This window comes from Eleutherodactylus coqui, chromosome 2 (assembly GCF_035609145.1).
Source record: "Eleutherodactylus coqui strain aEleCoq1 chromosome 2, aEleCoq1.hap1, whole genome shotgun sequence".
In the NCBI taxonomy this organism is placed as follows: Eukaryota; Metazoa; Chordata; class Amphibia; order Anura; family Eleutherodactylidae; genus Eleutherodactylus; species Eleutherodactylus coqui.
In genome coordinates this window covers 330,910,517-330,931,896 of record NC_089838.1, presented here as the reverse complement: position 1 = coordinate 330,931,896, position 21,380 = coordinate 330,910,517, and the positions used below count along the sequence as shown (strand labels likewise).

Below are 21,380 nucleotides of genomic sequence, written 5' to 3'. Positions count from 1 at the left end.
GTAAAGCCACAGAACAAAAGTGGAAGCAACAACAGCTATGTGGAAAAGCTACTATTTTCAGAGACAAGAGGGGCATTTGATAGCAATGAAAAGGATTTTCTAGGTACTAAAAGTCTGAACTCCTCCTCATCTCAATCAGAAATATGGAAAGGCTTCATTCATATGTTTTCTGTTGACCATTTCAAAGTGTTTGCAATACAAGTTTCTGGCTATACCACTCATCTTTGTCAGGAATTACCAAAGATGATCACAAGTAAAGGCCTCATCAATCAGTCCAAAATCAGCCTGGGAGTATGTGGATCTCAGCTGGCCTGCTTCCACCAAGGATATCTGCCTGCTGCTACTCTGTCCCCAGCCCTGCAGGGATGCTGTGTTCTATAGTCGGCTCCATTCCTACCTCAGCTGTACATTACAATATGTAATTATTATCAGCACCAACAAGATGGAAGCTGCTATTCGTCTACCGGTCGGCTGAATGCTTCAGCTACGAATAATCGAATAAGACCCCGGTTGTATTTTGTTGGTTTTCGGAATGTGGCCAGGATTCAGAGGGACGGCCAGGGGCATTCATGTTGTGCCGGTTTAGGTGAAATTCTTGGACAGGCGCAAGACAGACCAAAGCGAAAGCATTTGCCAAGAATGTTTTCATTGTTGGAGGAGGAGGGGAGGGTTTAGAGGAGGTGGCATACACCGCCGCAGATACCAAAACCGAGTGCCGGTGGACGTACGCTGTGCGTGAAGTTGACGGGACGCACAGAGCGGTGTAAAAAATTAGGCAATTGGCCTAAACTTGGAGGTTGACAGCGGTACTGTAACGCACACTGTAGGCCCAAAAAATTATACGCTGGCCTGCAGAAAGGGCAAGCTGGCTAATAGTGAGCCACTAGAAGTCACAGCAGCCACAACAGTAATGCACACGGTCACAGGTAGCCGTAAGCAGGAGCTTTTTTGGGGTACTTGTTAACAGGATTCTACACTACCACTGTCCCTGCCTCACCAGTACTGCCCCTATACTCTGTATAATTGGCTGCAGACTGAGAACGCAATAGTCTGCAGAGCCCAAGATGAAAAAAAAAATGTGCAAAACTGCTCCTAGTATCCACAACAGTAGTACACACGGTAAGATGTGGCCCTAAGAAGGACCGTTGGGGTTCTTGCAGACGCAAACAGTAGCCTAACACTCTCCCTATAGCAGCAGCAGCTCTCTTCCTAATCTCTGTCAGCGTGTGTCTGAGGCGAGCAGCGGGCGGGACTGCCTTATATACTCGGCGGTCACTTGATCTCGCCAGCCACTCACTGCAGGGGGGTGGGATAGAGTTGGAACGTCACAGGAGGGAGTTGTAATGCCCTCCCTGCATGTCTATTGGCCGGAAAATGGCGCAAAACATGAAGGGAAGGAAATGGAATTGACTCAAGTACCGCGTGGTGCTCGTCTCGAGTACCCTAATGCTCGAGCTCACCTTTCCTCCAGCTTCCTCGCTCAGGATGCTGATGTTGTGAGTATGCAAATAAGATTCCTTCCACTGTACAAACAGCTGCAATTCCGGTGCCACAGAGAGAAGCCGTATATTAATTGCAATGGGCCATATAGGTGAGTCCTATTGTAAACCGGAGCAACAGCTTGGGCACTATTAGTTATTGTGACCATTGAGGAGCTGTTGTTACTTACTGGGGCCACAGCAGGGACACTATTACTAATTGGAGCAACAAAGGGAGTCCCATTACTAATTAGAGTAAAAGAGGTTTCATTCATACTAATTGTGGCCACAGAGTGGGCATTATTATTAATTGTGAACACAGCGGTGCTCTGCTACTTAATAGGACCACAGCAGGAACACTGTTACTTAGTTGAACCACAATGGGGGCACTGTTATTTAGTGGGACCACATCAGGGACACTGTTAATATAGGGGAGCATTGAGAAATTCAGTTGCAAGAAATCTCAGTTTTGATCTTGACTCTCAGAGAAAAAAAAAAATAGGGACAACTCTGAACAGAGAGGACATCACCTGTGATCACTGGAGGTAACTTCACTGTAATCACTATTACTGTGTAGAGCTGGTGTCAGGAGCGGCGGCTCCCGGGGCCTCCATGCCTGCACTGCCGGTCCTATCTCGCGGGCGGCTGGGATGCAGCGCGGGGGAGCACCGGTGTTGGTGACCACCCCTTGCCGCAGTAATTCTGTACGCCGCAGGGTTGCTAGGGATGCTGCTGGTGTCGCCCTGCGCTGCATCCCCATTGCCATGGCAGCCGAGCGCACTTCCTCTGTCTCCGCCCTCTCAGCAAGTGCTGGGTCGGCTTTTTCCGGCACTCCGTGACTGGTTCGTGTTGCTGTCAGGCTGCCTGCCCCAATCAGCTGCTGGGGCGGGAGTCCTGACAGCATTTAAACCTTTCAGTTCCTATCCAGTACTGCCAGTGTACGTTTGGTCTTTCAACTACACCCGCGGTTTTCTGATTGCTGCTTTGTTTTGGACTTGCTTGCTTGGACTCTGACTTTGCCTTTGCCGGACCCCTTTTGTACTGCATTCTCTCCAGTTGCCGACCCGGATTGCCTGATCTCCCTTTGTGTTTGTTTGTTCCAGTATTTGTTTGTAGTCTACTCCCAGCCCCACTTCCCTAGTTAGCCCAGGGACTGTCACCCAGTTGTCACCCAGGGGCCTAGGGGGCCAAGTAGGTAGGGACAGGGGTTGTGGGCAGTTTTCAGGGACTTCCTGTACCAGGACCCCAGCTCCCTGACAGGTACACTGGCCCAAAATAGGTCAGACTTTTGTATCCGACTGGCTACATTGACCCCTTCCATGGAGGCCGTGGCGGCCTTAGCAAATCAGGTCCAGGCCCTGACGAACCTGGTTCAGGACCTAACCACCTGTCTGCAGCAACAAGAACAGGTAGTGTCTACGGCTCAGGTTCAGCCTCCCTCCATTCTAGTGACAGTTTCTGAGCCTCAGTCTATGCTGCCGGATTTCTTTTCCGGGAAGAGAAGTCAGTTTTTTGCCTTCAGAGAGGGCTACAAGCTGTACTTCGACCTTCGACCCCACTCTTCCTGCACGGAGTACCAGAGAGTGGGAATCATGATTACTCGCCTGAGAGGAGACCCTCAAAATTGTGCCTTCTCTTTACCTTCTGACTCTCCCACACAACATTCTCTTGACGCCTTTTGTTTCGCTCTGGCCAAATCTATGACGAATCCGACCGGGCTGCTTACGCTGTGTTGAGACTGTTATCCTTGCACCAGGGTTGGAAGGTGGCGGAGGACTATTGCCCTCAGTTCTGACAACACTGCACTGAGTCAGGGTGGAACGACTCAGCTCTCAAGGACTTGTTCTTGGCCGGCCAGTCCAAAGGCCTTAAGGATCTGCTGGTTGTGCATTCTGAGCCTAAGACCCTGGAGCAAGCAATGTCGCTAGCTATTCGAGCTGATCATCGACTAAGGACCAGATGATCCACTTGGACCAGCCCAGTCCATCCGGCCACCTCCTCGAAAGACCCGGCCATTTCTCCTCTCTCCGCTAAACCCATGGAACTGGGAACCATGTCACCTAAACAACGAAGCGAATAACGACTAAAAAAACACCTCTGTTCATACTGTGGAGAGTCTAGTCATCAAGTTACAACTTGCGGGAAGAAGCCGCAGCAGGAAAACCTCCGCTCCTAGTCAATTGTCAGGAGGACTGTCTAGGAGCTAAGGTACTCTCAGTAGTGTCTAAGATGTTCTTGCCCTGCACCTTAGAATTTCGTTCTTTCTTCCGTGCCGGACCAAGCCTTTATTGATTTCGGGGCTGCGCAAATTTCGTTAATTTTGATTTTGTGGCGCAAATGTCTGTTTCCTTGTTACATTTAGATCCTCCGATTCAGGTTTCTGGGGTAGACTCCACTTCATTGCGGGCTGGCCTCGTCAATCTTGATACCCCAGAGTTAAAGTTTACTGTGGGAGCCTTGTATGCTGAGTCCTGCACATTCCTCGTCATGAAAGACCTGTCCATGGACATAGTCTTAGGGCTACCTTGGCTAAGGGAACACAACCGCATTATTATTTAGGACTCTTGGAACTGGTCATGTGGGGTCCCCAATGTGCCAATCACATGAGTCCTGTGGAGGTGGATATCTCTGCTTGTGATGGTATTGAGTTACCAGACTATCTCTCTAAATTTTCTGATGCTTTCTCCAAACAGCTATCTGAAGTATTGCCTCCTCATAGAGAATTTGACTGCAAAATTGATTTGGTTCCAGGTGCCAAACTCCCAAAGGGTCGGATCTACAACGTAACTGCCCCTGAGTGGGAGTCTATGAAGAACTATATTCAGGACAGTTTGGCCAAGAGTCACATCCAACCCTCGGAGTCTCCTTTGGGTTGCAGGTTTTTCTTTGTTGAGAAGAAGGACTGGGGTCTCAGACCCTGCATTGATTACAGAGAGCTCAACAAGATAACCGTCAGGAACCAATACATTCTTCCGCTCATCCCCGACCTCCTTATCAGGTTTTGTGGGCCCGGTGGTTTTCTAAGCTCGACCTGAGGGGATCTTATAATCTAATCCGTGTACGGGAAGACAGCTGTTAATACGCCTCTTGGTCACCTCGTTATGCCTTTTGGCTTATGTTATGTGGTATACCTGGATGACATCCTGATTTTCTCCTCTGACTGGGAGACACACCGTGCACATGTACAAACTGTGCTGACTTGCCTCAGGGCGAAGGTGAAAGCCATCACGGAATGGGCTCAACCAGAAAGCAAAAATGTCAACAGCACGCAAAACAAATTTCTTATCAGAGGTATACATACCTATAATCAATACTCTAACCACATTAAATGGAACGTTCTTGGTATATAATTTGATCAAATTACATTGGCCCATCTACAAACATCCAGGTGACCAAGCTCTTAGATGGGTCCTAACTAGAGATGAGCGAACGTACTCGTCCGAGCTTGATACTCGTTCGAGTATTAGCGTGTTCGAGATGCTCGTTACTCGTAACGAGCACCACGCGATGTTCGGGTTACTTTCACTTTCATCTCTGAGACGTTAGCGCGCTTTTCTGGCCAATTGAAAGACAGGGAAGGCATTACAACTTCCCCCTGCGACGTTCAAGCCCTATACCACCCCCCTGCAGTGAGTGGCTGGCGAGATCAGGTGTCACCCGAGTATAAAAATCGGCCCCTCCCGCGGCTCGCCTCAGATGCGTTGTGACATAGCTGAGGGACAGTGCTGTTGGTGCCGGAGCTGCTATAGGGAGAGTGTTAGGAGTTAGTGTAGGCTTCAAGAACCCCAACGGTCCTTCTTAGGGCCACATCTAACCGTGTGCAGTACTGTGGAGGCTGCTTTTTGCAGTGTTGCACTTTTTTTTTTTTTTGGTATATCGGCCGTGCAGAGCATTGCGCCCTGCAGTAATACTCCAGGGACAGAATTGTGTAGGCAGGGCCAGAAGACATATATTATTGACTGAATATACGCAGTGGTCCTTTTCAAAAAAATATTGGGCAAAAAATCTATTTGGCCTGCCTGTCACTGTGCTCAGTGTTCTGGGTCCGTGTGTGCTGGGTGTAGTAGTTCTACAAATAAATACGCAGGCAGCTAAGTGTTACAGCAGGCGTGCGCCAAATTATTTCCTGGCGTTCCGTAAGCGAAGTCAGCCTCCAACCACAGGCCAATAAGCGGCACATTTAATTACAGCGTTCTGTTTCTGCATTACTGGTAATACAGCATGCAGAGGGGTAGGGGTAGGCCTAGAGGACGTGGGCGCGGCCGAGGACGCGGAGGCCCTAGTCCGGGTGTGGGCACAGGCCGAGCTCCTGATCCAGGTGTATCGCAGCTGACTGCTGCGGGATTAGGAGAGAGGCACGTTTCTGGCGTCCCCACATTCATAGCACATTTAATGGGTCCACGCGGTAGACCTTTATTAGAAAATGAGCAGTGTGAGCAGGTCCTGTCGTGGATGGCAGAAAGTGCTTCCAGCAACCTATCGTCCACCCAATGTTCTGCGCCGTCCACTGCTGCAACTCAGAATCCTCTGGCTGCTGCTCCTCCTTCCTCCCAGCCTCCTCACTCCATGAAAATGAGACATTCTGAGGAGCGGGCAGACTCCCAGGAACTGTTCTCGGGCCCCTGCTCAGATTGGGCAGCAGTGGTTCCTCTCCCACCAGAGGAGTTTATCGTGACTGATGCCCAACCATTGGAAAGTTCCCGGGGTCCAGGGGATGAGGCTGGGGACTTCCGGCAACTGTCTCAAGACCTTTCAGTGGGTGAGGAGGCCGATGACGATGAGACACAGTTGTCTATCAGTGAGGTAGTAGTAAGGGCATTAAGTCCGAGGGAGGAGCGCACTGAGGATTCTGAGGAAGAGCAGCAGGACAATGAGGTGACTGACCCCACCTGGTTTGCTACGCCTACTGAGGACAGGTCTTCAGAGGGGGAGGCAAGGGCAGCAGCAGGGCAGGTTGCAAGAGGCAGTGCGGTGGCCAGCGGTAGAGGCAGGGCCAGACCGAATAATCCACCAACTGTTTCCCAAAGCGCCCCCTCGCGCCATGCCACCCTGCAGAGGCCGAGGTGCTCAAAGATCTGGCAGTTTTTCACTGAGAGTGCAGACGACCGACGAACAGTGGTGTGCAACCTTTGTCGCGCCAAGATCAGCCGGGTTTGCACCGCTGCCTCTCCCCCTGTGCCCCAACCTGCCACTGAGATCCAACCCCGCTCTGAGGACACAGGCACTACCGTCTCCTGGCCTGCACCCACACCCTCACCTCCGCTGTCCTCGGCCCCATCCACCAATGTCTCTTAGCGCACCGTCCAGCCGTCGCTAGCGCAAGTGTTTGAGCGCAAGCGCAAGTACGCTGCCACGAACCCGCACGCTCAAGCGTTAAACGTGCACGTAGCCAAATTTATCAGCCTGGAGATGCTGCCGTATAGGGTTGTGGAAACGGAGTCCTTCAAAAGTATGATGGCGGCGGCGGCCCCGCACTACTCAGTTCCCAGTCGCCACTATTTTTCCCGATGTGCCGTCCCAGCCCTGCACGACCACGTCTCCCGCAACATTGTACGCGCCCTCACCAACGCGGTTACTGGCAAGGTTCACTTAACAACGGACACGTGGACAAGCACAGGCGGGCAGGGCCACTATATCTCCCTGACGGCACATTGGGTGAATTTAGTGGAGGCTGGGACAGAGTCAGAGCCTGGGACCGCTCACGTCCTACCCACCCCCAGAATTGCGGGCCCCAGCTCGGTGGTGGTATCTGCGGCGGTGTATGCTTTCTCAAGTAAACCACCCTCCTCCTCCTCCTCCTCCTCCTCCAACGCAGTCTCTGTCTCGCAATCAAGATGTGTCAGCAGCAGCAGCACGACGCCAGCAGTCGGTGTCGCGCGTCGTGGCAGCACAGCGGTGGGCAAGCGTCAGCAGGCCGTGCTGAAACTACTCAGCTTAGGAGATAAGAGGCACACGGCCCACGAACTGCTGCAGGGTCTGACAGAGCAGACCGACCGCTGGCTTGCGCCGCTGAGCCTCCAACCGGGCATGGTCGTGTGTGACAACGGCCGTAACCTGGTGGCGGCTCTGCAGCTCGGCAGCCTCACGCACGTGCCATGCCTGGCCCACGTCTTTAATTTGGTGGTTCAGCGCTTTCTGAAAAGCTACCCACGCTTGTCAGACATGCTCGGAAAGGTGCGCCGGCTCTGCGCACATTTCCGCAAGTCACACACGGACGCTGCCACCCTGCGCACCCTGCAACATCGGTTTAATCTGCCAGTGCACCGACTGCTGTGCGACGTGCCCACACGGTGGAACTCTACGCTCCACATGTTGGCCAGGCTCTATGAGCAGCGTAGAGCTACAGTGGAATACCAACTCCAACATGCGCGGCGCAGTGGGAGTCAGCCTCCTCAATTATTTTCAGAAGAGTGGGCCTGGTTGGCAGACATCTGCCAGGTCCTTGGAAAGTTTGAGGAGTCTACCCAGGTGGTGAGCGGCGATGCTGCAATCATTAGCGTCACCATTCCTCTGCTATGCCTCTTGAGAAGTTCCCTGCAAAGCATAAAGGCAGACGCTTTGCGCTCGGAAACAGAGCCGGGGGAAGACAATATGTCGCTGGATAGTCAGAGCACCCTCCTGTCTATATCTCAGCGCGGTGAGGAGGAGGAGGAGGAGGAAGATGAGGAGGAGGGGGAAGAGACAGCTTGGCCCACTGGTGAGGGTACACATGCTGCTGGCCTGTCATCCTTTCAGCGTGTATGGCCTGAGGAGGAGCATGAGGAGGAGGAGGAGGATCCTGAAAGTGATCTTCCTAGTGAGGACAGTCATGTGTTGCGTACAGGTACCCTGGCACACATGGCTGACTTCATGTTAGGATGCCTTTCTCGTGACCCTCGCGTTACACGCATTCTGGCCACTACGGATTACTGGGTGTACACACTGCTCGACGCACGGTATAAGGAGAACCTTTCCACTCTCATACCCGAAGAGGAAAGGGGTTCGAGAGTGTTGCTATACCACAGGACCCTGGCGGACAAACTGATGGTAAAATTCCCATACGACAGCGCTAGTGGCCGAAGGCGCAGTTCCGAGGGCCAGGTAGCAGGGGAGGCGCGGAGATCAGGCAGCATGTACAGCACAGGCAGGGCAACACTCTTTAAGGCCCTTGACTGCTTTATGGCTCCCCAGCAAGACTGTGTCACCACTCCCCAGGCACGGCTGAGTCGGCGGGAGCACTGTAAAAGGATGGTGAGGGAGTACGTAGCCGATCGCACGACCGTCCTCCGTGATGCCTCTGCCCCCTACAACTACTGGGTGTCGAAGATGGACACGTGGCCTGAATTCGCGCTGTATGCCCTGTAGGTGCTTGCTTGTCCTGCGGCTAGCGTCTTGTCAGAGAGGGTGTTTAGTGCGGCTGGGGGAATCATCACAGATAAGCGTACCCGCCTGTCAACCGACAGTGCCGACAGGCTAACACTCATCAAGATGAACAAAGCCTGGATTTCCCCAGACTTCTCTTCTCCACCAGCGGACAGCAGCGGTACCTAAACAATACGTAGGCTGCACCCGCGGATGGAAGCATCGTTCTGTATCCCCATCAAAAACAGGGACCTTTTCGCTTCATCAATCTGTGTATAATATTCCTCCTCCTCCTCCTGCTCCTCCTCCTGAAACCTCACGTAATCACGCCGAACGGGCAATTTTTCTTAGGGCCACAAGGCTCAGTCATATAATTTTTCTAAACAATTTTTATACGTTTCAATGCTCATTAAAGCGTTGAAACTTTCACCTCAACCAATTTTTATTTTAACTGGGCTGCCTCCAGGCCTAGTTACCAATTAAGCCACATTAACCAAAGCGATTAATGGGTTTCACCTGCCCTCTTGGTTGGCCATGGCCAATTTTTCTGATGTACATTAGTACTGTTGATACAGCAATTTTTGTGGGCCCTCGCCTACAGTGTAATCAAATTAATTTTTAGCCCACCTCATTACAGCTGACGTTACATCAGCTGTGTTGGGCACTGCAATGGGATGTATTTATGTACCGCCGGTGGCTTCCTGGCACCCACCCATGCTGTGGGTCCACAGGGAGTTGTAAATGCATCTGTTTCCACTTCTAAAGAACCCCAGTCTGACTGGGGCATGCAGTGTGGGCCAAAGCCCACCTGCATTAAACATGACATTACTACCTCAGCTGTGATGGGCAATGCAATGGGATATTTTTATGTACCGCCGGTGGGTTCCAGGGAGACACCCATGCTGTGGGTCCACAGGGAGTTGTAACTGCATGTGTCCACTTCTAAAGAACCCCAGTTTGACTGGGGTATGCAGTGTGGGCCGAAGCCCACCTGCATTAAGCACGACATTACATCAGCTGTGATGGGCACTGCAATGGGATATATTTATGTACCGCCGGTGGGTTCCAGGGAGCCACCCATGCTGTGGGTGCACACGGAATTCCCATTGCGGAGTTGTACCTGCCTGTGACTATATATAAAAAAACGCGGTCTGACTGGGGCATGCAGACACCTTGACAGAATGAATAGTGTGTGGCACATAGGTTCCCCATTGCTATGCCCACGTGTGCAGCTCCAGATGGAGGTGGCACAGGATTGGATTTCTCATTGCTTCTGTACAGCATTGTGGGCTATCGCCCAGCCCCTTTTAAAGAGGGTCGCTGCCTAGCCGTGCCAACCCTCTGCAGTGTGTGCCTGCTTTTCCTGTGGCAGACGCACTTCTAAATAGACATGAGGGTGGCGTGGCATGAGGGCAGCTGAAGGCTGGGCAGGGACAGTTTAGTGTGCGCTGTGGACACTGGGTCGTGGGGGGGGGGATTTGGCAGCATGTAACCCAAGAGAAGTGGCAGCGGAGTGTCATGCAGGCAGTGATTGTGCTTTGTTTGAGGTAGTGTGGTGCTTAGCTAAGGTATGCATTGCTAATGAGGGCTTTTCAGATGTAAAAGTTGTTGGGGGGGGGGCACTCTTGCTGCTATTGTGGCTTAATAGTGGGACCTGGGAACTTCATATGCAGCCCAACATGTAGCCCCTCGCCTGCCCTATCCGTTTCTGTGTCGTTCCCATCACTTTCTTGAATTTCCCAGATTTTCACAAATGAAAACCTTAGTGAGCATCGGCGATATACAAAAATGCTCGAGTCGCCCATTGACTTCAATGGGGTTCGTTACTCGAAACGAACCCTCGAGCATCGCGAAAATTTCGTCTCGAGTAACGAGCACCCGAGCATTTTGGTGCTCACTCATCTCTAGTCCTAACGCTAATACTAAGTGGTAAATCTCATCCTAGGAAAGTTTGGTTCCTACCTCTCAGAATGCTCCTCTCTTGGGACTAAGCCTACAAATAAAACCAGGGAAGGTAGGATACCATTCATATGGTCCAGTAGGAGGGACAGAGGGTAAATGGGCGGCAGGTGTGCTCGACCAAGTGAAGGCAGCCAAAACTTCACAATATGTGTACAAAAAAATGGATAAATTAGTTCAGCACTACCCAATGGAAATATATCTCAATAGAAATATATAGGTGCACGTTAAACCATGGCTGCAACATACAGTAGAAGCAGAAACCAAAAATGGCAATAGCAATTATAAATTTAGCAAATAGTAAATAGCAAAAATAAATTTACTATCAGAGGTATACATACCTATAATCAATACTCTAATAATTAAATAATGCAAGGTTCTTAGTGTATAATTTGATCAAATTACATTGGCCTATCTACTAACGTCCAGGTGACCAAGCTCTCAGATAGGTCCTAACGCTAATACTAGGTGGTAAATCTCAACCTAGGAAAGTTGGGTTCCTACCAGTCACCTTGAAGGCCCTGCAGCGCTTCCTTGGGTTCGCAAACTGCTATAGTAAATTCATGAAGAACTTCTCCGTGGTAGCTAAGCCCTTAACTGAGCTCACCAAAAAGGGGGCAGATGTGAGTACCTGGTCTTCTGATGCGCTTACGGCTTTCTCTACCCTGAAGGCTGCCTTCTCTTCAGCGCCCATCCTCATCCAACTTGATCTTTCCTGTCCGTTTGTGCTGGAGGTAGACGCCTCCGAGTTTGGAGTGGGAGCGGTACTGTCTCAAGGTCCCTCCACCCTCACCAATCTTAGACCATGTGCCTATTTTTCCGAGAAGTTGTCGTCTACCGAACGGAATTACGACATAGGCAACCGGAAATTACTAGCTATTAGCTGGGCGTTTGAGGAGTGGAGGCATTTTTTTGAAGGGGTGCGCCATCAGATCACGGTACTCACCGACCAGAACATAAATCTAATTTATTTAGACTCCGCTAAGAGGTTGAATGCTCAACAAGCCCGCTGGGCATTGTTCTTCTCACGGTTCAATTCTGTGGTGACTGACAGACCCGGCTCAAAAAATGTTAAAGCAGATGCCTTGTCTAGGAGTTTTGGTACCCCCGGAAACTGCAAAGTCTGAGCCTGAGTGTATTGCCTCCTCCAGAATGGTTCTCGCTGCTGTCTCCTCTGACCTTTCACCCCTTTTATACTCCGCTCAACAATTGGCCCCTGAAGCTCTTCCAGAAGGCAATTTTTTTATCCTTTTGCCCTTGAGGTTTAAAGTGCTAGAGGAGACACATGCTTCAGTCTTAGCTTGTCACCCCGGTTTCTGGGAAACTCAGGAACTACTTTCCAGAATTTATTGGTGGCCTCATATGGCTAGGGATGTCTGATCATTTGTGACTGCATGTACGGTTTGCGCGAGGGGGACGTCCTGAGGGTCCTCTTCTCCCCTTGCTCATTCCATCCAGGCCATGGTCCCATCTATCAATGTATTTTATAATCGATTTACTGCCCTCACTGGGGAACACGGTCATTTGGGTTATAGTTGATCGTTTCACCGAGATGTCCCATTTCGTTCCTCTGTGCAAACTACCCAACGGACTTCCCGTACCTGAAACCTAGTTCCCTGACAGCTGGTATTTGAGTACATTATATGATACCTGTTTTATTTAGAGTTATACTAGAGCTAAACAAGTTGTTTTATTTTTTTATATTAATTTTTGAAGGGCAGGATTCTGAGTTTTGCTATGGGACCTCATGAGTTTTTTGTTTGCCCCTCTTCTACTCTCGCCTATTCACTTCATAGATCCCTATTATGCTGTGAGTGTTACATGTGCTTCTGGGATCTGTAGTTCTAAGCTTCCTAGCAGCACAGCTACAGGTGGTTGAGGGTTGATTGAGCTGGCTGGGTGTGGTACTTCCTGCTAGCCAATCCCCTAGGTCTGTGCTCACATATAAACCCTGTTCCTGTCAGTCTCTATCTGGGTTTCAGAGTGAGCACTCATGAATCCTTGTCTGAAGCTGGTCTTGTACTGTTTGGATGTATCTGTTATGTTCCAACTCAGATCTGTGTTTGCAAGTAGGTCTGTTTTGTCTCTCTGCTTCCCTATAGACAGCTAGGACACCTGTAGTCGTGGTCTGCAGTACATGCAGCTCCCTTTTCCTTTCCACTTTACAGGTGCAGCCTCCAAACGTCTTATGTCTCACTCTGTGTGTCAGTTGGTGGAACCCTGACACAGTTCCCTATGTCAGTACTGTGGCTGACTGTCTATTCCCCCTGTATGAGGACACATAGACTTGCTGTGAGTTTAATCTGTGTTCATGTAGCTCTGGGTGGAGTCTTTGTGGTTTCCACTATATGTTCTAGTCTGCTTACAGTCCGTGCCGGTAGAGTCCGTGCCCTGGTTGTCTGTCCTGTTGCAACCTTGCTGTGTGATCTGTGACCTGTTCTCTGTTCTGTCCTGTTGCAAGCTTGCTGTGTGATCTGTGACCTGTGCTCTGTTCTGTCCTGTTGCAAGCTTGCTGTGTGATCTGTGACCTGTGCTCTGTTCTGTCCTGTTGTAAGCTTGCTGTGTGATCTGTGACCTGTTCTCTGTTCTGTCCTGTTGCAAGCTTGCTGTGTGATCTGTGACCTGTTCTCTGTTCTGTCCTGTTGCAAGCTTGCTGTGTGATCTGTGACCTGTGCTCTGTTCTGTCCTGTTGTAAGCTTGCTGTGTGATCTGTGACCTGTTCTCTGTTCTGTCCTGTTGCAAGCTTGCTGTGTGATCTGTGACCTGTTCTCTGTTCTGTCCTGTTGCAAGCTTGCTGTGTGATCTGTGACCTGTGCTCTGTTCTGTCCTGTTGTAAGCTTGCTGTGTGATCTGTGACCTGTGCTCTGTTCTGTCCTGTTGCAAGCTTGCTGTGTGATCTGTGACCTGTGCTCTGTTCTGTCCTGTTGTAAGCTTGCTGTGTGATCTGTGTCTTCCTGGTTCATGTCTGTTTGTTCGTTTATATTCTGTCAGTTTTGTGTTAGCTTGTTGTGTAACCTGCGATCAGTGTCCTGTCCTGTTGCAGCGTGCTGTGTGAACTGTGTCCGGTTCCGCTGGACTCCTGGTTAGTGTAGGGACTAGCGGTATAGCCAGTAGCCGAGAAGTTGGCCTGCTAGCTTCCACATTTGTACAAAATGTCAACTAATACCTGGTATTTATATTCAGCTTATCATCTGTTACTAGTGGTTGCATTTTGGCTGTTGTATGCTGTGTTCTCTGCTCTGTGTGTCCTGTTGTTCTGTTCCTGTTATGTGGCAAGTGTATGTCCCATGTTCTGTGGCGTGGCTCCTAGGATCAGCTAGGTCCCAGTTCCGAAGACCACTGGGCCGCCCTTTATTGGGGCAATATCCCAGCTTAGGTAGGGCCATGTCATACTCCCGGTAGCACAGGGCCAGTTGCTTGAATCTCCTGTGTTCCCGTGTGCGTGCATACTATTTGGTCACAATTGTGTGGGCTCTGTGCTTAGAGTGCCCAGACAATCGTAACAGTAAGTTTGGGTCAGTAGACCTGTAGTCAGGCTGGGACACTCATCTGTAAATTTCACCCTTAATACACAACTCTCAAACTGGCCATGAAGAGAAAAAATCTAGTTCCTGATTCTGATGCTATACTTATGCCATTAGTTTGGTTGTGCTGATGCATTTACATATTGGGCATAGTATTGGGGCTATATTCATTTTATGAGCTTGCTTCTAGAACTTTATTTAAGTATACGATTTGTTCTGATGCTATATTTCTGTATGAGCTTAGTTCTGGAGCCGTATTTAAGCACTGAGCTTGTCCCACAAAATTAAGGAATTGTCCTAGAATAGCATGGCTGCTCGCAGTGCACCCAGTGGAAATCTGTCCCAGGGTGGAAGAATTCATTTTTAGCCCAAAAAGGGAAGAGGTCCAACCTAGGAGTGGAGCCCAATGGTACAGTGATGGAATAATGTATGTGCAGACCAGAAGAAAAAAAGGCAGGGCAGGGGTAGAGCCTTACATTACATTGTTCTGAACAGTGTGGCATTAGGCTCCACCGCAATTGGCAGCCCCTAAAGCCACATTAATAATAATAATAATAATAATAATAATAATAATAATCTTTATTTGTATAGCGCCAACATATTCCGCAGCGCTTATTCTGAACAGTGTAGTATTATGCCCCCTCCCCCCCTCTAGTCTGCACATTAATTCTCCTGTCAGTTTACCATTAGGCTCCTCCCTGCAGACCCACCCCCTCCTCCCTGGGTTTTCTATACTGTGTATGAATTCTCCTGTTCTACCAGGATGTTTTTCCACAGGCTGCAGTGACAGCAGCTGTTATACCATTCCCATCCATTTGTGGATAGGATGTAACTAACTGATCGTTGGGGGGGTCTGACTGCTGAGAGCACCACAGATCAGGAGTAAGGTGGTCTAGAGTGTCCCCTAGTAAACCGAGCGAAGTTCACAATGTGCACCACCGATATATTCATTTCAATTCAACAGCACTTGGTTATCTCTAGCGGTTCCATTGAAATGAATGGTGGTGTGGTGAGCATGTGCAACCATCGATCCATTCACCCTGTAGGGGTCTCAGTGGTCGAGCCACAACTATCAGTTAGTTATTCCCTAATTTATACATAGGGGATACGTTGTTCTGGTGTTACAAAGCATTTAAGCAGACACATTTAACTTAAGGGAATGGTGTCCCAATCCTCAGAAGGGAAGACCTTGTTAGACCTCTTTGCATCAACGGAAAATCAGCAAGTAAGAGGTTTTTACAAGGTATTTATGTATAAAATGTTTTTTATAGGACATTCCTGGAACAAGAATTCTGAACCTGTTGAAACCCAACCTCAATGGCAGAACACATCCAGATCTTCTGAGCAACAGCAGCTCTATAGCCCCAGGGCGGTGGTGCCCCCGGGACTTGAGAGTCTTGTCAGGGTAAGAGAACTCATATATCATTGTTGCCTGTACAACGTAGGTAAAAAGCACCGTACGATGTTAACATGGAAGTGATTTGGCCTCCAGATTTCATGACACTGTTGTTCTTTTTCAGCTAGAAGAGGTTTACCTACAAGACGGAGGTGAGAAATTGCACTTAGTGTAACTAAGACTAGACAGTTTTAACATGCGCCAGTTCATCACAGCAACTCTTGCTGGATGGCAAATGATCTAGATGCTTTTTGGCAAATGGCAGATGAGCCCTTGTGTTCCTTTTTGGTCAGTAGTGGTTTGCACCTTTCAACTCTCCCATAAATGCTGATTGTGGAATCTAGTACATTAACCTAAATTGTAATTGTTCTCAGTAAGAGAAATCAAGTAATCTTGTAGATATGATAACTTTTAATGGCTAACAAAAATACATGACATCAATGCGAGCTTTCGAACCTACACAGGGCTCTTCTTCAGGCTTAAATGAAATAGATCTGAAGAGGCATGCATATTTATGCACACATACTTATGACAAGGCACAGACATAGATGTGATTAATTTGCACTTAAAAGAATACTACAGCAGAAATACAAACATCTTTAAATGTCACTGATAAAGATGTGAAGGTTTTATGGTCCCTGAATTAGTGTTGGGAGGTCACCAGGTTAGCATGTTATCTGTGCTATTGATTTCTCATACTTCCCAGTCACGCATGAACCCTCGTGAACAATTTAACCCTATGTTGAAAGTGTAAAAAGTTGTTATAAATTTATATTCCCAAATTCTTCTGTGCCATTGTGATTTGAAATTGCCTTTCAGTATAATAACTTTCATATCTTCTATGGCTAGAAAATGCTTTGCCACAGGGAATTCTGTCTTTCCCTGTTAAATTGTGTGATGATGAGATCTCCTCCTTACTTTAAGTTTTTGTCCTGTTTCTCCAACATAAAGGCCCCAAATGGAACATTTACTGCCCGTGATCAGGTACACAACATTGGATGTGAAACATGTGACTGCCCCCAAGATCTTGGGTCCTGTTGTGTGTTGGCGACTTGTATCCTGTCCGCGGTCTGTACCTATCAGCAGGTCTTACAGCTCCTTACATTACAGAGATAAGTTCCTTTTTGTGTGTCAGAAAGCAATGCACTCCTGATTATAAAGTTCCTCAAATTTGGGGGTTGCCTGTAACACAGAAGGGGAGAGGCCGAGAATATGGTTTTCAGGTGGTCATCCCTGAGTAGGAATGATGGAGTTTCTTTGCTGTTTTCCTTATTACTTCTAGCTGTGAATTGTAAGTTACTACTAGAGGTACACAATTGTTTCCTTCATTCTCCATGTATTGGAGTAGTTGATTTCTGGGTATTCTGGTGGCTCTGGTGATTTGCTTATCAATTGAAGTGGGATGGTAGACCTGATTTAAAAATGTCCTTTTAAGATGGTATAGATGTTCCTTGCTGTCTGTCGGATTGGAGCAGATCTGGTTATATCTGATGGCCTGGCTGTAGATGATGGACTTTTTCATGTACTTGGGATAGGAACTGTCCCACCTGAGGTATGTCGGTCGATCAATTGGTTTTCGGTTTAGGGATGTCTGTATTGAGTTGTTTCAAATTGTTATGGTGTGTCCAAAAATTAATGTTGGTATGAGTAGCTTAATATCAGATTTATGGTGGGGTGGAATGCATTGAATCTCTTATGGAATTTTATTAGTTCTTGTTCGGTGTTGTTCCAGATGATTATAATGCCATCAATGTAGCGGAAGTGGGCCAATGGTTTGCTGGAGCAGGAAGCCAGAAAGCTACTCTCCAGTCTTGCCATGAAAAAGTTGGCATTTTGCGATGCCATTCTACTGCCCATGGCAGTTCCAGTAAATTGCAGGAATATCTCTTTGCCAAAGGAGAAATAATTTTGTGTGAGGATGAATCTCGTGCGTTGTAAAACTGATTAAAAGGCAATCACATTTAGCCTCAAGGTGTGCCTGGCAGGTGGTCAGTCCATCTTTATGTGGGAAGTTGGAATATAAGGGTTCCACATCCATAGTGGCAAGGAGGGTGTCATTGGGAAGGGGACCTATGGTTGACAGTTTGGTGTCTGGCAAGTAGCTGGTTGTGGTCCTCATCAGTGGTTTGAGGATACCTTCTACCCATCCTGAGATTCCTTTAGTGAGGGTTCCTACACTTGAGATAATTGGCCTCCCTGGGTTGCCAGCATTGTGTAGATTTGAAAGTATGTAGAATGTTCCTGGAGTTCTCGAGTTTCAAGTCCAAAAGTTTTGTGGACTTACAGATAGGCTTCCGACAAACCTCCTCAATTCCCTCACATATTTCTGAGTCAGATCTTGATCCAGTTTCGTGTAGTATCCGGCGTCCATCAGCTGTCTGTCTGCTTCTTTATTGTAATCTGATGTGTTCATGAGGACTATAACACCACCTTTAGTTGCAGGCTTAATGGTGATCTTGTTGCTCTTAAGTGCATAGATGGCCCTTCTTTCCTGCATATTGATATTAAATGCTTCCCTTCTCTGCTTGTCCAGTATAGTAGATTGCACCACATGTCTAAAGGAGTCTATATATTTGTCCAAAGTGGGGTTGCAGCCAGGAGGGGTTGTCCAATCTGACTTCTTGTAGGCCCCTAGTTTCTCCTGTGTTTAGGTGCCTGAAAGCTCTGTCTCCTCTTTGTTATGGAAGAACTCTTTCATGTAATGTAGAAAAAAATCCTGGCAGCACATAGAGGTGCTATATAAAATGTACTCTTAATTCTCCCATCACACAGAGACAGCAACATTTCATCCGTGAGGCCTTTCCCTCTTTGACTTTCTTGTTCTGTTCTTGGTGGACTCGTAGTGTTCCTAATGGGTTTTTTGGTACTGGCCTGCTCTTGACTTAGGGTGTTCCTTCTCAGTTTTTGATTACAGGCCTGCGCTGGACCTAGGGTGTTTCTTATCGGTGTTTGGGTACAGGCCTGCTCTGGACTTGGGGTGTTCCTGCTTGTTGTTTGGGTACAGGCCTGCTCTGGTCCTGGGGTGTTCCTGATTGGTGTTTGGGTACAGGCCTGCTCTGGACCTGGGGTGTTCCTGATTGGTGTTTGGGTACAGGCCTGCTCTAGACCTGGGGTGTTCCTGATTGGTGTTTGGGTACATGCCTGCTCCGGACTTGGGGTGCTCCTGATTTGTGCTTGGATACAGGCCTGCTCCGGACTTGGGGTGCTCCTGATCGGTGTTTTGGTACAGGCCTGCTCTGGACCCGGGGTGTTCCTGATTGGTGTTTAGGTACAGGCCTGCTTTGACTTGAAGTCTTTGGAGTTTCTTTTCCTTGTTCTTCATTAGACACAACTATAGTGTTGCATGCTAGCTTTGTATTTCCAGTTTTAAGTCCTCTGTGTGTTCCTTAAACTTTATCTCCATAAAGGCCTTTTTCTTGGTGCAGCAGAGGACATGGAAAAGGTAGTTCCGCAGTCTCTCAGAAGTCCTGTGGCATAGACGTTGTGCATAAAGGGTACTATAGGTGTGCAGAGTGGGATTCTTTATGCAAAGTCCTTTGAGAATTAAATGTTCCTTCTTGCATCTGGTTAAAAAGAAAGTGACCGTGTCCAGTTGTGCCAATTTCTTTAGGAGATGTTTCAGTTCCATTTGTGTATGGTACATTCTGGTATCCTTCATTAGGTATATTAAAAAATGTTTGTTACCACGTTAGCCAGTAAAGCAAAACGTGATTGTTCTCAGTAAGAGAAATCAAGTAGTCTTGTAGATATGATACCTTTTAATGTCTATCAAAAATACATGATGTCAATGCGAGCTTTCGAACCATCGCAGGGTTCTACTTAAGGCTTAAATGAAATAGATCGAAGAGACATGCATATTTATACACACAAACTATGAAAAATCTATAGCGCAGATAACACTGCTGACCTGGAACGACCCCCCCCCCCCCCCAACACTAATTCAGGGACCATAAAACCTTCACACATCTCCTGAACCATGGCAGTGTAAAGAGTTCTCTAGTGTGGTGGGTTCTTTTCTGGGCTGATGCTACCCATTAAGTCAGAAAGGGCATGATGGTATTTAAGTTGTCAAGTTTGTGACGCCAGTCCGTATACAATTCAAAATCTGTTCTGGACAAAATAATAATACAAATGAACAAAATAAAATAAAATGGGGGTTGTAGTCCTTTCCCCTGAAGTGCGGTGTGGTACGCCTCAGTGTAGATGGTGAATTGGTGGAAAAGGAACTCTAGGAGTCAGGATCAACGTAGAAACAGTGGAACAATTTATTTCTCGGAGAATAAAACTGTTAGGTTCAGCAGACCAAGGCGTTGTCCTGTCTCCTGAGTCTGCTCTGTTTCTTACAGCACTCACAGGGTTACTGTAGCTGGCTTCTCTGTCCAACGTGTTCATTGTGCATACAGACCAAAACCAGTGTACTCGTCTTGGTGTATCCCCTTCTTCATGTGTGCCTACAGCTGGGTTCTGTTTGTCTGTCCATTCTTTGTATATGTGAACGCTGCTCAGGTCTGCTTCTTGTTTCCACTTTATGTTTACTCCTGCATATTTATACCGTACCAATTTGACAATTTCTATATTTGTCGGATCACCCCATTTGTCTTTTTGTTTTCATTGTTGATCATGTGCCATACATCTGATCTACCCCGGCCTGTTTCCACAACTCTTAATACATGTTACTAATGACATCACATGCATCATTCGGCTCCGGCACTGCTCATTAGCAACTCATATGGGTACACAGATTGCAAGCGTGAAGAACGGGCACAAGGCATTATAGGAAATGTAGTTTGGGGCTCACTGCTAAGACAGCCACAAACCGGAAGTTGAAGAAGAAATGAACCGGTACAGGCTGAGTAGGTTAAACATGTAAATTGTAATTAAAACCTCTTCATTTCATGAGTGCTGCGTCTTTCTATACTTGTTAGAAAAACTCGCCTTCTTGCAAACCCTTTTAAGACTTCATTCTTTACACACCCAAGACTTACTAAGATCTTTGTTTAGTTTTCCTCAGCAAATCATTCGAGACTCTTTTCAAGATACGTCGGGACTTTGAGTGCTGTGGACCATCCATCAATCTGATGTTCCAAGATCCTAATGGCAGACTTGTGGTTTCACTGCGTAAGGAGTCAGGAGGAGATTGCTGCGGAGTAAAGTACTCTCGTGTAAGATCTTCACTGCCCTGAGCATATTATACTAGATATCCCATACAGAGGCCTGATCTTCCTCCAACAATATCTCCAGGGGCTCGTTGTCTCTTCAAATGCACAAAAGTTATCTGTAGATGCAATCTGTGATGGGTATAAAAATTTGAACAAAATTTTTTTGTGTCTTCCAGCTAAGGATCATCGTTCTTCCTGCAACCACCATAGGTTTCGTCAAAATTTCAATCTCTTCACTTAAAATGAAGATCTCGATTGAGACACATCTTAAAGAGCCTGTGTTCGTGGCTGAGCTGCCCTTTCCCTTGGGGGACACTCTGGAGGTGAGGTGTAAAATCTGAAGTTATCATGGACTACAAGTGACCCACTGCTTTGTACAAAGTAATCTTCAGTGGTCTTTAGGACTTCTGTTTCTTTTGCTCTGTGGACTGCATGATTCATGAAGTATAATATATGTTGAGGTCCACCCATGAATCATGCATCTCCAGGTGTTGTGTGGTTGCTCTGGTCCGACCACTGAGCT

General features: G+C 47.9%; 1 protein-coding gene across 1 annotated transcript in view; it reads left to right on the top strand.

Annotated features, from left to right (window-relative positions):
• The window catches only part of LOC136613049 (phospholipid scramblase 1-like), a 54,802-nt gene that overhangs the window by 7,999 nt on the left and 25,423 nt on the right, over positions 1-21,380 (top strand). Inside the window, exons 2-5 of the mRNA XM_066593857.1 lie at positions 15,574-15,707; positions 15,823-15,850; positions 20,700-20,860; positions 21,034-21,180. Of these exons, the coding sequence (XP_066449954.1) occupies positions 15,574-15,707; positions 15,823-15,850; positions 20,700-20,860; positions 21,034-21,180 (470 nt within the window). The remainder of the gene's footprint in view (positions 1-15,573; positions 15,708-15,822; positions 15,851-20,699; positions 20,861-21,033; positions 21,181-21,380) is intronic.